This window comes from Ptychodera flava, chromosome 21, assembly GCF_041260155.1.
Source record: "Ptychodera flava strain L36383 chromosome 21, AS_Pfla_20210202, whole genome shotgun sequence".
In the NCBI taxonomy this organism is placed as follows: domain Eukaryota; kingdom Metazoa; phylum Hemichordata; class Enteropneusta; family Ptychoderidae; genus Ptychodera; species Ptychodera flava.
Window position 1 is genome coordinate 8590860 of NC_091948.1, and position 16946 is coordinate 8607805.

General features: G+C 36.7%; 2 protein-coding genes across 2 annotated transcripts in view; one reads left to right on the plus strand and one right to left on the minus strand.

Annotated features, from left to right (window-relative positions):
* The window catches only part of LOC139121298 (structural maintenance of chromosomes protein 5-like), a 48609-nt gene extending 44794 nt beyond the window's left edge, over positions 1–3815 (plus strand). Inside the window, 1 exon segment of the mRNA XM_070686074.1 lies at positions 444–3815. Within this exon segment, the coding sequence (XP_070542175.1) occupies positions 444–575 (132 nt within the window). The 3' untranslated portion in view covers positions 576–3815.
* Positions 3816–6731: 2916 nt separating this feature from the next.
* Positions 6732–13455, minus strand: LOC139121302 (glutaredoxin-1-like). Its single transcript, XM_070686078.1, has 2 exons — positions 13030–13455; positions 6732–8828 (listed from the first exon to the last, which is right to left on the minus strand). The coding sequence occupies exons 1-2, from the start codon at positions 13417–13419 to the stop codon at positions 8718–8720; spliced, it is 501 nt and encodes a 166-aa protein (XP_070542179.1). The 5' UTR covers positions 13420–13455; the 3' UTR covers positions 6732–8717.
* Between the last annotated feature and the right edge of the window lie 3491 nt (positions 13456–16946).

The window sequence follows — 16946 nt, forward strand, 5'->3', positions numbered from 1 at the left end:
GTCAGGAAACCCGTTCTTATAGCTGAAGTCACTGTCATATCCATTGTGAACAAGTACACAAGATAGATTTAGATTGTTGTCCTCATTGTACACCTTTGCTGATTAAGGTAGAATTTGCCTCAGGGACAGACATTCTGACTCTCAAACTTTTAACAATTTGTTGTTGGTCTACCACTTATTGGGGCTCATTTTGAAGGTCACAGAGTAAATAAACTTTTTCCTGTCTTATTTTTTGTGAAGAAATTGAAAATTTTAAAATCTTTGAAGGACAGCTTGACCATCAAATTTACCCCCCCCCCCCAAGGGAGTATACTTTCAACTCAGCTCAATCTATAAAACCCCTTGGAGAAAAAAAAACAGATTTAAAAATATGAACATTGTTTTCATTAAAACTTTTACTTTCATCCAATCAAAAGCTGTCTCTGTTTTGTCTCCATGTGCAGCTTTTGCCAAATTTGAGTTACGGAGCCAAGATGACCGTGCTGTGTGTCTACAATGGACACTGGATGATGCCTCACAGTCAGTGGAATTTGAAGAAATTCTGTGAGAAACGCCGACGACTTGCTATATCATAAGAGTACATGCCCCAGAAATTGACATTCCCATGTACCACAAAAAAAGGTGAAAGGTCAGAGGTCAAACTTGTCATGAAAGGTCATGGCATCCTCCTTTGTTTCCTTTTTAACTCATACTGTATGAAACTGCAATGAAATGTAAGATCTGTGCCAACGCACTATGGCCAGATGTAATACAACTCCCCATTCCTAACGTTCCAGTTTCATCCAGGAAGTGCAAGTACCAATTTTATTAAAAATACTGGAACATCAGCTGTGGTAATGTCTAGGTTGTATGTTACTCTGGACTAGCCATCCATGAAGCAATTCATCATTCGGAGTTTATACAGGAACTGAAACTGCAAGCAATATGTGATCTACAGGGTCTGTCCATAATCATTGAAGTTCTCATCAGATAAAGTCACAGCCATGGAAGTTCAAGACATCAACCACAGACTTATACTCTCAGTATAGAGAGAGGTTTACACAACTGTTGATCCAGAAAAAGTACAGGATAAATGTGAAATCCACTTATGTGTTCCTGCAATAATTCATTATATGGAGATATGGCATGACATTCTCATATTTGAAATCTCATCACGACTCAATATGAATTTATTTATCCTTTCCTTATCTGCAAAAACCTCAGCATTATAGTGTCTATCTTTGCTATGGCCAGTACATGTGTTATACTTTCTTCCTAGTATTTATACATAATAGTTCTATGACTATTGCCAAACTCATTTATTTTATTGTAGATTATTAGCTTTGACACACAAGCTCCAATATTGCTGACCTATGGATCATATCTTTGCAGCATCTATCATGCTTTTTACATGAAAAAAAAAAGAATTCAGTCCATTTTGTCAGTTTCTGTTCAAAAACTGAAAAGGCAGGGTCAATTGACCATTGAGAATTTTGCCCCTCTCAAGATTTCATACCCATTGTCAGGCCTTATGGAGGGACTTTCAGTGGCTTCACTTTCTACCCGCAAAAGTTGAGAGGAATGAAGGCAATATACTCACCGTAGTGTCAGAAGTTATGATAGTTTCTGTGAGATACCTATCTTTGAATTTATTGTTCTATAGTTTGGCTTTTATTACACATTTGAATATTGCTGCCTTCAACATACTAGAGTTCACATGTATAAAGCAATTTTGTTGTAATTGTTACTTATTGTTACTTTTTATAGCGTCTTTGCCATGCATGTTTTTCTTTCTGAAGTATATCATATTATCTGTGTTTCAATTGAAATGTGTGCTAGACTGGTTGTCGTTCAGGTTCATAGCTGGTGGAATATGTCCACATAATTACTCAGACGTCTGGTCATGTCATTTTGACTACGGTCTATTTTCACACAGGTCCGCTTGACTCGTTTAGGTACAAAGGTCAGGTCATACCTCATCAAACTAGACGGAGTAACATGAATGATAACCACTCGTTAGGGACAGAGATTCTTTGAAGTGAAAATTTTGTCAAATGTTAACAGGTGCATTCCATCAGAGTACGATTCATGACTGCCAAATGAAGGAGTGCCAAGATCCAGAAACATCCCAACAGCCAAGTAAAAACTGAAATTATTGTTAATGTTTCAAAAGATTACATACAAAGCCTATATTGTCAGCAATAGGTTGATTTTGTAACATCTTTGATTACCTTAACCGTTTGAGTGCTGTAATTTTTCCCACCAAAATTTTAGTGTAACATTTTACTGATTTCATGAAAATTTCTGTAATTTTGAGGTAATTTTGGATCAAGTGGACATAACCTTTCAATGGCTACAATTTTTGACCAAAATTTTGAGTAAAATTTGGAAAAAATTGTCCAGATCTGAAAAAAGTTGCTGGCTATGTTATATTCTATAAAGGCAACAAAAGTTGACTTTGGCACTCAAAGGATTAACCAGCCTGATAAAATGAAGTACAGTACTACCTCCTCGTTTATCACTCATGTTTTGTTAATTTTTTCCCTGTCTGGAATGAAATGCATCCAGGAGATTTGACAAGTCTAGTTTTGACTCGCAGCAAAAGGGAAGGCGGTACAGGTTCATTTGCCCGCAAAGTGGGCTTAGAAATCACTACAGTGCAGCAAAAGCGTACATTCAATCATCAAACAAGAAAAATAAGGGACAGAAGAGGTGATAAAATCTATGTAAGAAGGTCAAGATTTTCAGTCCAGACAACATTTTGGAATCTCAGCACAACTTGACAACTGAACAATGCCAGTGTACACCATAAAACATGGAGTCTTCAGTCATGTCATTGGGGCTATAATTTATGATTCTTTGATTTTATTTTAACTGAGAATACAAAGAGAATTGGGTGAGCAATATGTCATTTTCGATAATATTTTCATTATTTTTTCTTCGATGAAACAAGTTTCTTTTTTCGTCCATCTCTTTGAAGTATTTTGAAATACAGTGAAACCTGTCTAAACTGAACCCTGTCTAAACTGGAAACCTGTCTATACTGAACACCTTTTCTAGTCCCTTCCACATAGAATGCCTTTTTTAAGGAACCTCTGTAAACCAAAGTTTTCTGTCCCTTTGGTGTTTGGTTTAGCAGGTTTTACTGTTTGCCTTGCTAACATTGTAAATTTATGTACAATATCCTGTATCACTGTTGTCAAATGAAGCATTATCCTGACTGAAATTTAGTCGCCAACAATAGCATTGGGCACTGCATGTGTGTTGACAAGCTGTACATAGGGCACTTTCCTATGATTTTGGTAGTTAAACAGAAACTGTACCTTACAGCCAGAACAAAAATAATGGTAAAATCTATCAAAAGTTGCCACTGATGAAGCTCTCTCGGAGAAAATTGCTCCACTTTTGAAGTATGGGTTCTCATCTAATGAAAGTAACTATGGACACAATTTTATTTTGACCTCACATAACAGGTATTTGCTAATTTGACCATCCTCGGCACATGTGGAATTTTGAAAAGAAATCAACTTTTTGTCAGAAGCAACATCCTGTGTAAATGGAGTTTTGTTAACAGGGCTAATACTGATGTAATATGTGCCAACTTTACACACTTATATACTGTTAATTTTTTCCCCTGTTTTCTTATCACAACTGATTGTTGCCAGGCACAGGGAGACAGTGTTTTGATATTTTTTTTTTCAGTCTTGCATGCACATACGTACAGTGGTCTTTTTATGTGCCTTGCATGGTTTTTAACTCAACGCTACAAATAAATATTTACCATCCTTTAATTATCCAACAACAATAAAAAGTACAATAAATTGTTTGTTATCTAAGGTCATGATTGGTGTGTTTTAAGTATGGGAAAAAGGACTGTGCTGACAATGGAAATTTTCAGATATTTATTGTATGAGCCAATAACCACACACTGGAAATAACATCATGTACATCTTGTATTAATACCACACTCGCCTACACCTACATGTCAGAAAAGCAATGAATAAACACACGTACACACGTCTAGATATATCTTGTGAAATCTATACATTACTTGCTAATCTCACATCGGTAGGCTGGGGCTGGGGGTGGGGATTGTATATATATTAGTATATACAAGTGATAAAGCATCCTTTCCTTATGTGTAAAACAGTCCAGACCTAAATGTGATTGTTTCTGGTTTCCAGAGAGATTTTCTCAAATTTATTCTGCATTCTCTGTTTGTTTGTTTTTCCTAGGATTATATTGACATCGATCAAAATAAGGGTACGGTGTGTAATCACGCGCCATAATAAGGGTGTTTGTAATGAGACAAATGACACAAAGTTGGCCAGCCTCACTCTAATATGTGTATAGCAGGACAAACACACATAGCACTTCTTTTGGAAATTACGAAATTTTTTGGCCTGGTATATGACAGGAAAGTTAGTCATTCATAACCGTGTCAAATGTGTTACAGTGAAAGCCAGCTTAGAATTCCCAGATAATTCTGAATATGTATGAAATGCACAAGTTGCAGGATTGCTTGCCATAAAGTGGACAGATATGGCAACCTGTTGCTGGCTGTGGACAGGCTTAGCATACAAATCACGGCTGAATTTTAATTCCCCTTGATTAATTGTGGTAGTTGAAAAGAATTTCTATGTTATGTATCTCAGGTTTATTAATAAGAGTTTAGAAATTTACATCTGGAAGGTACACAAAGCCCAGTATTTTGCTTTCACTCTTGTTCCTCCCTGAATTAAATCAGTGTGACAAGGTCATTAAACTAGTAGGGATATTATGGTAATACTGTACTGCAATGTTTTTAATGTACTGAGAATGCCCCTTGCATTTTTGATTATACATGAAAATGATTGTAGAAAATATTGTTCCTTCAATCCATATTACAATTCCATGACAGCAATTAGACTAAATCTATAGTTGAGAATATGCAACCTTCAATTTCATGGGGAGACATTTGACTTAAAAATGGTAGGGGCCCAAACATTACATCACATCCTGGACTTGTCTTTCTGTATATTTACTTAGCTATACAGCTACTGTGGAGGTCTTTATCTTCCTGCAAATTGCCTGTCAGTGTAATTGAATAGAACAAATACACAAAATAAATACATGTAATTTGCAGCTACCATAAAGTCAAATCCTTGTTGGCACCAGTTTGTCTCCTCAGAAAATTTACCCACAAGATTACAATTTCAATGGAAAACAAAAGGCTATCACACCTCCATAATCCGCTTACAGACCAGAACAAAAGCGATCCCTGGGGTCGCAAAAAGTGCCTTTAATACAAATGCTCCATTTTTGCTCAGCTATTCCGACGGCTAGTCCATCTGGAATCTTGTGTGTGTGTGCTGGAACATACAATCTGCTACCAAGAATATGATGCAACTTCAGTTTACAATCACTATTGAGATGAGTTCAACTGGTACAACCATTTATTCTTCTTGTAAATGACATGGTAGGGCAGGATCAACACTATAGCCACACAGAAATCTGTCAGCCATGGTTTTGTACAAATGCAGGTTCTCATTCTATTGTGTATATGCAATGTCATATGTTACAGAGGTCAAGTTGTATTTCAGAGTCGGAAACTGCTGCTTAGGACAAACAAAATAATAGGTTTGTTTCTGGTCATTGACATGTGGCAAAAATGATGTTGCGATGCGATTTCTTTTTATATTTGGTAGAATTTGACACATTTTTCCCTTTTTCCATAGGGCAAATGAAAAACAGAGAAAAAAAAGTTGACCCACACATTTTAAATTGATGCGCGCAATGACCAGAAACATATGTAGATAGATGGAGGCAATGTTTGGCAATGCTAAAGAAAGTCTGGTAAAAAAGATGCCACATCAGTAAGTTGGAAGCTTGAATTACAATTCCCTGTTCAATCATCTTTACACTGCATTTAGGACCTGTACATCACCCAACAAGTTGAATGTCATTGCCTGATTTGAGTAATACTGGGCAAAATTCAAGGAAGAGGTACGGCCACAAACTGCTGGTGTCACACTTGCCATAGATAGAACTCAGCGGCCCCTACATCATGGTTGCACTTACTGCAGAAAGTTGATGTACCAGTTCTTCAATGTTGCCTTATTCCCTTTCACCACTGTGGTTTGAACTAATTCCAGAGTCTTTTTATGGTAAAGTTGGACTGCTAGACAGGGAAATGGGGGGTTAAAGGGTTATACTGGCACCATGAAAGGGAATACATTTTGATGCAATTGTTAACTGAAATCTTTCCAATGATTTATTTTGCGCTGCAATGCCATTGTGCAGTGACTCATGTAAAGCAATACACGTATGAAGGGTGAACAAAACCACTCAGCAAATTTGACATCATAAGAAGCCATCGTGGATGGAAGGCATTAATTCTACAGAAACAGTGGTTACGGATTGCTTGTTCATGCTCAGCCAAAATAAGCTGATGAGATTTAAAAGATACGTTTGTATTAAAGTAGAGGTCTAGAGTTTTGAGAACGATTGACCACGTTGTCTTTAACCATTCTTACATTTGTGGTAATATATTTTGCATGAAACTGCCTCAGCAATGGGAAAAATCAACAAAATCTGTAGTCACTTAGAGTTACCGTGATGTGTAAAATAAACTGCTGAATATTCATGAGGTGAATTTAGCTTAATATTAAAGGCTACAAAGTGACTCGGCACACATTTAAATGTGTATACTATTTTACATCAGAAGACCAGCAAAAGGTATAACTCAGAGAAAAGTATGCACACACCAAATATGGTTTGCAGTATGTTTCATTATGTTTTTATTACAAGATGATTTCAGTTCAAAAGTTGACATGTTCTTTCAAAATATTTGAAACAGAAAGGTTGTTCATGTATGATAACAATCTGAGACTGCAGAAATTTTTCTTGACTCTTATAACAATGTATATCCCCTTAAGACGTAAGAAAATGTCACAATAATGCAGATGTATTCTATGAAAAAGAATTTCTCATAAAAGATACCTCCTCCAATATCCTATATCTAGTTTTGTTAAACATGAACGTATGTAATTTGTGTTGCTCCTCCAATATCCTATATCTAGTTTTGTTAAACATAAACATATGTAACTTGCTTGGCTATTCAATAATTACTGGTATGTAGATTTAACCCTTTGAGCGCCAAAGTCAATTTTTGTCACCCTTATAAATATATCCCATTCAATATTTGTTAGATTTTGCCAAAATTTTGATAAAAAACTGAGGCCAATGAAATTTTGTGTTTATTTGGTCCAAAATTATCAGAAAAATTACAGAAAAATTCATAAAAATTGGTAAAATGTTGGACTAACATTTTAGTGGGAAAAAATACAGCACTCAAGGGTTAAGCTGCTAACCTTTCAACTCTAAAGTTCAGATTTCATGACACATGGGCAGAACTTACTCCAAGAGACGGTTACTTCCTCTTTCGGTACAATACTGCAGTGTTTGCAAAATTCTAGATATTACAGTGTATGCTGATGTACTTATTTTCATTTTACTGCTAGTAGTAATATCAGTTAGCTACATATGCATATAGGCTGCTATACATTAAGGCAGAATGCACCTCAGAGGTTTTTTTCACTCTCGAACTTTTACAATATTCATTTGGCCTACCTTTTGTTGGGGGCTCACTTTAAAGCTATTGGGGTAAGAAACACTTTCACCATCTTAGTTTTGTGAAAAACACAAATTTTGATTTCCCCCTACAGATTACACTGGGATGGTGGGAATTTTGAATTTCAAATATTGATAAATATTGGGTAATTTGTTTCTCTCGTATCAATCTTTGCATGGTGACATCAGATTTTTATTCTTGATTCAGAAAGAGAGCGAGAATGCTATGTTTGCTCAATCAAAGTTTGAGCAAGTTTAAGTCTTTCATTTTTGAGGCGCAAACTACCTTAACTGGCAGCCTTCGATGTCTGGCAGATCTTCAAACTTACATGTTATAGCTATATTTTGTTTGAACTCATTTTGAAAGATGCAGGGGAAAAAATTGATCATCTTAAGTTAACCATAGTACGTGGAAATTTGAAATGTTTTCATTCTCGCATAATAAACTGGAACAGATGTTAAGTTTCTTTGAACAGAGTACAAGCGGACGTTCACCACTTTCACTTTTGTTGTGCGTGTTTACCCTTGAGATGATACCAAATGACTGTGTAGCAAATATTACTCACAAAATCTGATTCAAGTCAAACATAGTCATAGCTCTGTTTATGTCCCTTTTATTCTTTGCAGGTGTCACCTCTTAGCACTGAGAGCATCGGCAAAGAACGAAACAGGGTAACGACAGAGCTATCTCTAAATCTGACTTTGAAACAGCATGGGATCCACTAAGACATTCTAACATAAAACTCAAATACGTTCGTTTAGCATTTCTATATAAGTATAGCCATGAATGCAACACTGAAATTTTTCCTCTCACGAATACAAGAATTATTAATTTGGAATGTTGCCCGCCACAATCAGATGCATACTGAATCCTTTAGCATCACCGTAGGGTCTTGTAAATATTGACTTGTACATTATCTTTGCACATGATTGATACAAAAAATATGTTAGTTTACTGAATATTAGCATATCAGGTGATCAAAGCTAGGGGGTTAGAGGTCAACAAAAGTACAGCCATACCCTGACCCAAAACAAAAGGAGATCATATTAGATATTATATAATTGCATTATCTGTCTGTCATCTTCACAGCCCTGGGTATGTCTCTGCCCCAATGTATTCAGCAGTTCTACAAAGCTCCAGCATCCTTCAGCATGACTTCTAGCTTGCCTTCACGCTCAAACTGGGTGGTTTCCGATCCTCCGCCGATGAATTTACCATTTATGAACACCCTGGGAACCTGGAGAAATGTATGAAACACAAATTCAGTGAACATAACTGTAGTCTATCATGTTATGTAAGATTCAAATTAGGTCCTTTTCTGTTTGAGAGCACTGTCTGTCTCTTCTTTTTATTACTTACTGAGAACGGATTAGTGTAAATTCATGTAAAGTTTAATGATGACGATGTGGTTGTTTATAGGCAATAGGGTGAATGGCCTTCTCCATTTTCTGAGGTCAAGCCCTCTCAATAGACAGGGCAACTTACTGCCTCACACATGTGCCTATGACAAATTTACTGCAGTTGCATGGCAAAGCTTTCCTGTTTACCGAGTACATTTCGAATTATACTGCTAAATAGAAAAGAAAGTAAATGTACATCATATCTCCATGTCCCAGATCAATCTTTCATTACAGACTAAAAAAATAGTGTCAATGACACTGTGCTCCCATTTTACAGAAATACTAAGTACTAGTACACACATGACATTGCATTCTTACAGGTTGATTACTAAGAAAATTCCATCGTAAGTCCAAATTAATCTTATACCCCAGCAATATGACATGCTCCATCTCATAATGACTTTTACATATCTGACAGAACACAACCCTAGGATCAAGACTACCATGTTTTAAAGCAATCCAACAAATACTTTGGGAGAAAATGATTTTTTGACAAAAAATGGGAAAAATTGCCCCACAAATACAAATATGAAAATTTCACCACAATTTGAACGAATCTGACAAAGGCAAACCCTGGGATAATACATACAAGTTTTCAAGGCAATGGGAAGAGCGCTTTAAGAAAATAAGATTTTTATCGCCCAAAAAATACAACTTTCAACATTTCACCACAATTTGAAGAAATGTAACTAAAGTCACTATAAAGAGCCTGCATACCAAGTTTCAACCAAATCTGGTCAGTGGTTACAGAGTTTTAGCAATTTGCAGGATTTTTCCTTAATTTCCCCCACATTTGCATATTTTTTACTTTGGCATATTCATTTGAACAAATTCACATCTTCACCCCTGGGTGCACCTGTCCACCAAATACTGAGATGGTAGGTGCTGCGGTTTAGGAGTTTTTAATGTGGATGGACATACATCCGCACATACCAACATACATACATACATGCATGCATGCATGCATACATACATACAGACAGACAGACAGATAGACATGCATACATACATACATACATTTATTTTACAGCTTTTAACCTCCAACAGCCGCCCAACCTATCAATATCAGCTTGTTCAACTTGATACCCGGTACTACTGCTTATAACAATATGAACGAGTTAATTACATTCTAATTAAAGTAAACATGCCTTGCTTATCAAGATTATGTCAAAAAAAACCAGCATATCTGTCAGGTTATAAAGAATCTTCAGCTTGCTATCTTTATCAGTATTTTCATCCTATTAAACAAGCACATTTTAACTCTCAAATTAACATTGCAAGCAAGTTCTGTTGAATAAGTTGAAACTGTACGTACTCAAAGAAAGCACACTGAAAAGACAAATGTTTGCAACTTAAGAAGTTCAAGGTCATCAAAAGCATTATACCGAATCATGTACCTCTTTCATTGCACTGTTTACACAGATTGCATAATTGCTATAAATAGAACATGAGGAATCTTATAGCCCAGCTTTACCATAAAAACCCTATCACTTTGACCACTCTTTTAATTGACCACTCTATTTTTTTCCTCGTAATGTAATTTTATTTAATCTTTATCAAGTTGACCACAACTGGAAATCAGAACTTTCTCTATCTCTCTTTATCTGGCCAACCTATCATGATAAACTATTATGAGCAATTTCTTTTAGATGACATACAGAGAACAATACGTGACGATACAGAATATGTCAAAGTTGGGATTCAGGAAAGTTGCCTTTACATGTTTTAATCATCCAAAATGGTAAACATTTCACTATGAACTGTCAAAAATGTTGAACTTTCTAATAATTCTACACTAAAATTATTTAGGCTTTGTTGATTTCCTAATTAATTGAATTATTTAAAATCATATTAATTATTTTTTTCTGGGTGAATTGATAGGGTTTATACAGTACAAGAGTTACATACAATGTAAGTCAAATTCAGTTAAATATCAATTACCGTCAAACATTGCATCATTCCTATAAATAATATCTCAGCCTGGAACAGCACAATCATAATCTGCTCATTCACATTGGCAGTACTTGACTTTAAATGAATGACCTACTACATTTCACCTGTGTACCAAATTTGAAAGCATGGCAAAAAGTACCACAAATTTGCTAATTTCGCCTTTAATTCACCGAGTCATCTTCAGGTCACTCCTAGGAACCTGCACACCCAATTAGAAAGTAATGGCATACACAGTTTCAAAGAAGATTTTTTTGACCAAAAATGGCAAAAATTGCCCAAAAATACAAATATGCAAATTTTGCCATAATTTCGATGAGTCTTATTTTGGGTCATCACAAGAAACCTGCAAACCAAATTTTAAAGCGAACAGACCATTGGTTTCAGCGGAAACAATTTTCTACTGAAATGGCAAAAAAATAGAGAAAAAAATTCATTAAAAATAGAAAGCAGCCAATATTGACACCAAATCTATATGTTTGAATGAATGGGGCCTAAGGTACCTAAAAACCAAATATGACAATGATCAGACAAGTAGTTCCTGAGTTATTGATTTTTGACCATTTTCGCCCTTTTTTCTACCTCATTTGCATATCCATGAGACTAACAAGTTCATTTTAACAACGGCACATCTAGACCATATATGGCATCACTACACCAAAAATCAGCTTTATACGTGTAGCAGTTTTGGAGTTTTTGCGTTGGACGGACAGACATCCATCCATACAGACATACAGACAGACATCTCACATACAGACTTTTTTCAACCATATAACCTCCCAATTGCCATATATGTATGGCAAATGGGAGCTAATAAAAATTAGCTTCTCATGACACTATTAAGTACTGGTAATACCCAATGATGACAGTATACAATCGCTCTAACACAATGTGTTACACCTACGGAATGCGATGCTTTCATTTCACAAATTATGCATTTTCAAGATCAGCTATTCTGAAACACTGCAATCTAACGTTACCGTTATGGTGATACTGTAGGCCCTGATGAGCAGCAGATTTCATCAAATTATTTGTTTCTGTGTATTGGGATAAATATTCAATTAGTTTTAAAAATACAATTTGTATTTTAAAGTTAGTATCGTGATTACTGAATGCCTGCTGTACTTGATTTCATTAAATATATATCAGGTCAAGTTCACTTGACGCTGTGTGAAATTAAAACTTTGTCGGTAGTGTTATTTGTCGATTTTGTTTGATAATATCAAAATGGGCTCACGTGTGGGATGACCCTTCAGTATCATGTTTATTTCAGACGACTCAGAATGTCAATCTTCTGTAACTAATGACGGCCTTAAATTTAAAACTGTCGTCGATGCGGAGTGCAGAGCCTGACTTTAAACGATGGCTTTGTCGCCATGCCAACAACCACCGACGTGAAGTGGATCGTTCAGCTCATGCAGATTGCACAGAGTTAGACACGCAAACATATTTAGTGAGCGCTATGGTTTATGGGACAGCACACATATAAACCACGTTCCGCAAAAATCAATATGCGCTGGAATACAGTTAGCAGAAACCGCGGGTGTGGTAATTTGCATTGTGGCAAATCGTACCATTTTTGACGACTGTTGGTATAAAAATGAAGTGTACACTCAGTGTACGCCCATTGCCATTGGCAATATATAGAATTGATATTCAGTGTGACTATAAAACATAATTTTGTTGGGAATTTCTGAAATAAAGAACGTCCATGATTCGTGTAAATTGATTTTATTTAATGACCACAAGCATGTAAACCGTAACATACAGCGTCAAATCATGGGGTCCAGTTTACTAAGCAAATGGTCCAATCGACCTGCTCCCGAAGATGTGTATCTCGTGGGCATGGCAGCAAAGCACGCAAAGGGTTCATAGCTATGACCTATGCAAATGACATGTTGACACCTACTTGCCCTTGAAAATTTGATCGACCTTCCGGCAAATCAATCAGCACCGATTTGACCAGAAACGAATACCTTTCTTTACGGTAGGGCGGGAATTTGACAAAGGCACTGGTTTAATAACTCAAAGCTACACATGCACATGATCCTGACCCTCCTTTCAATTCTTTGCTGACAACTTCCTTACCGATCTGCCGCCTGTCAATTTGGACATGTAGTCTTGAATTTCCTCACAGTCATCCCTGTCTTCAATTTCGATGATGTCTAGGCTGTTGATCTCGTGCTTACTCAGGGCTGTCTTGGCCATTTTGCAGTACGGACAGTAGCTCTTCGAGAACACGACCACTTTGCTGCCAGCGATCTTCGCATCAGCGAATGCCTTTCCTTTGGACATGTCGATTAAATTGCAGTAGTGGACAGCTTGAAGATAGCACGTGGAAGGGGGCTTGGGTCTAGCCGAAAATCTGTCGAAGGATACTGTAGTACGCGTCAGAAACGAGGCCAGGCACAAACCTGTTCTGGAGAAGGCCGAGTATGGTGCGAATTTCGCGAACTGCAGAACGAAACTGCAAGTCATGTAGTTCCTCGTATCCAGTCGATTGGTGAAGGTATGTTATGTAAATTTGCATGTGTTCAGGGCCAGACATATGAGGGCGGTATGCACCACAACGTCATCAATATCAGACCACAAAATGAGGCAATAGCCTCCGACCTTTTGGCCCCTGATTCCTAAGGCAAATGTGACCTATGTCATCACGCTGTCAGTCTGAGTTTTTGTCCGTCCGGCTGTCCGTTCGGCGACCAAATTTGTGTAGCTCACAACTCAAGCATTTATGCACCAAATGTAATAGCATAGGTATGAGGAATGTAAGAAACGTGACTTGCACAATAAAAAAAGACCATTACATAACATAATAATTTAATTATTACCTTGATATTTGGTGAATAAATTTGTACGGACAATGTGTTTGACGTTTCTTAAAACTGGTCTAGAATTTGGGTCTTTTTTTTTTTTTTTTTTTTTTTTGAAAATCTGGTCGTTTTTTGTCAAAAGTCTTTACTTAAGAAACTACTGGTCCTTTTTAGGATTGTTTTGGATGACCTTTTATATTGTTACATGTTCAAACAATGATAAAATTTGATGCTTATATTTGAGCCCTATTTCGTTTACATTTTTGTTGAAACACGTTTTTCTCAAAAGCTGCTGTTAGAAAAAAAAACAGTTTTACATGTAAAAAGTCAGTAAGAGGTTCCTAAATATGACACTTACTTTTGTATGGAAGACGGTCACGACATGCGACATGCGAGTTTTTTAAACTGCGATCTGCGGTAAGGGTTAGGGTTAGGGTTAGTTAGGGTTAGGGGTTAGGGTTAGGGTTAGGGTTAGGTCGCAGATCACAGTTAAAGACGCAGGTCGTATGTCGCAGGTCGTGACCGGTCTTCCATACATGTAGGAGTCCTAACGTGGCCGCTATTTCTCCCAGGGTGTATCCATTGTAGAAGTATGCAGAAATAAGCTCGTCTCTACCTCTGTAATCCATCGTTAGGAGGAGAACGAAATGACATGTATGCAAACGCCATATTAGTTTTGCAACTCGCACGTCGCAGTTTAAGAACTCGCATGTCGCAGTTTAAAAAAAAACTCGCATGTCGCATGTCGTGACCGGTCTTCCATACTTTTGAAATTGAAAATTGTTTATTTGTAGAGCAATTTTCCCATCTTTCGATCAAAATACCGTTATTCTTAAAATCCTAGTCCTGTAGCTTTCAAATTTAGTTTACACATTCCTAGGACTGACTGCTCTTTTATGCAAATATTTATGAAATAGGCACAGTACTTTCTTATTTTTGAGTCAGAGAAGTGAAAAATACCAGTACCTGTTTGAGGTTTTCTCATTCTGTACTAAGGTGCCGTGAAAGACCATGTTGGCTGTATAATTGTACTATTTCTTTCATCGTCATATAGCCACATCACATGGGCCATTTAAGTTTCACTTTTATTTCCCTTTTCCACTACTAGTATTTCAACAGTATATGAAGAAAACTTTACTGCATATTTTCTTTATTCTGCCAGGACGCAAATTACAGGGATGGGTGGGCCGGTGTTTTTTTGGGGGGTTCGCCATTTTTCGCGCAAGCATTTTTGAAGGGTCATAAAATTTTGTGCAAGCCTATGGGGGAGGGTCACCTTTTTTATGCATCAAAGCTGAAATTGCATGTGCACGTATTAAAGAATATGGAATACTGAAAAAAGAAAAAATACCTCCTGGCACTTTCATTTTCTGTCATTTCCATTTTCGGCGCGCCCTTCGGGCGCAAGTTTTAGGGTATAATAAACAATGTATTAATGATCCAAGCAGCCACATTGATTTAAGTTGTCATGATTTCTACTTATCCAACTCCTCTATTGTACATATAAACTGTCCCCTATAATGACGCTTTCAATAACAATTTGGGTGATCACTTATTTGATATCATTCTCCCATTGACAATACATTGGGTATAGGTCGGTGTCAAATGTTCATGAAGCTGTATGTACATTTTTCATTTTTTGAGGACATTGACAGAATACAAACTATTCAGAATAGTGCAAAATGTCATCAATAACGTCTGGAAGCTTCAGGTTGAACAACTTTTGAATAACAATTTAGGATCAGATAACCTATGAGTTATTTGTAGTTTCTTCATAGCCTACAATGTATAGTGAATGGACATTTCAGTGAAATTCCAAAATCAAATTTCTTGCACAACCATGGACTTGAAACCACTCTAGTCTAATCATGAACATTAATACTAATAATTAGGTGTACATAAATGCACAGATTTACCTAGTTTTGTATTGGAAAAAAAATATTCATAGTTTCATCATAGGCTGCCATGCATAGTGAATGGACATTTCAGTGAAATTCCAAAATCAAATTTCTTGCACAACCATTGACTTGAAACCACTCTAGTCTAATCATGAACATTAATACTAATAATTAGGTGTACATAAATGCACAGATTTACCTAGTTTTGTATTTAAAATAAAAATATTCATAGTTTCATCATAGGCTGCCATGCATAGTGAATGGTCATTTCAGTGAAATTCCAAAAACAAATTTCTTGCACAACCATTGACTTGAAACCACTGTAGTCTAGTCATGAACATTAATACTAATAATTAGGTGTACATAAATGCACAGATTTACCTAGTTTTGTATTTAAATAAAAATATTCATAGTTTCATCATAGGCTGCCATGCATAGTGAATTGACATTGTCGATAAAATAAAAAAATTACATTTTTGTACATGCATGCATGCACTTTTTACCTGCCACTTCAAGCAAAGTACATTTACATGAATTATCACACACATATGATTTGATATTTTTGGTCAAAGCGTTATATCGGCCACATTTTGCCCTTCTTTTTGGGAGGGTACTTCAAAAGTATAGCAAGTCAGAAGGAGATCTTGAACGCATTGCGGGTTTGTTTGGGGGGTATTGAGTAACAGGGGAGGGTCACTTGTTTTCTTGCACGGATAAGGGGGAGGGTCACCAATTTTTGTGCATGAACTTTTGAAGGGTGACTATTTTTGATGCAGCGGTGTTTCGAAAAAACAGCCCCCCCCCCCCCTGTTATTTATGTTGAGTCCCTAATCAGTTGTAGATCTACTGTACAAGCCATCGAGTTGTCTGTGGAAGATCTGCACAGTCTAAGGATAACAGTGGTTTATAATAACTGTCTGTGGTCATACACGGCAAAACTGTAAGTGATTGGAAGATATGCATAATGCGTCGTCCACAGGCACTATGATCAGCTTGATTGCTGGTACTGTGAACTAGAAACTCTCTATTTGTGACGCTCAGAGAGAAAGAATGAATAGTCATACAGAGTTGGCAGCTCTTGCTAAACTTTCATAAAATGATGTGCACCATGGAGACATTTTTTTTTAAATTTTCAATTGTTCTTTGTCTGAACGATTTAGATGTAAAGCTTGCCGTTGGAGGGCGCACTATATCCACTACCCTTTACCTAGGTTAGGCATGAGGCGCGTGAGAGTTGAGGGCGTTTATGATTGAACAGGTGGGTTTCACAGAGGAGTAGAGATCAACTTTGGTG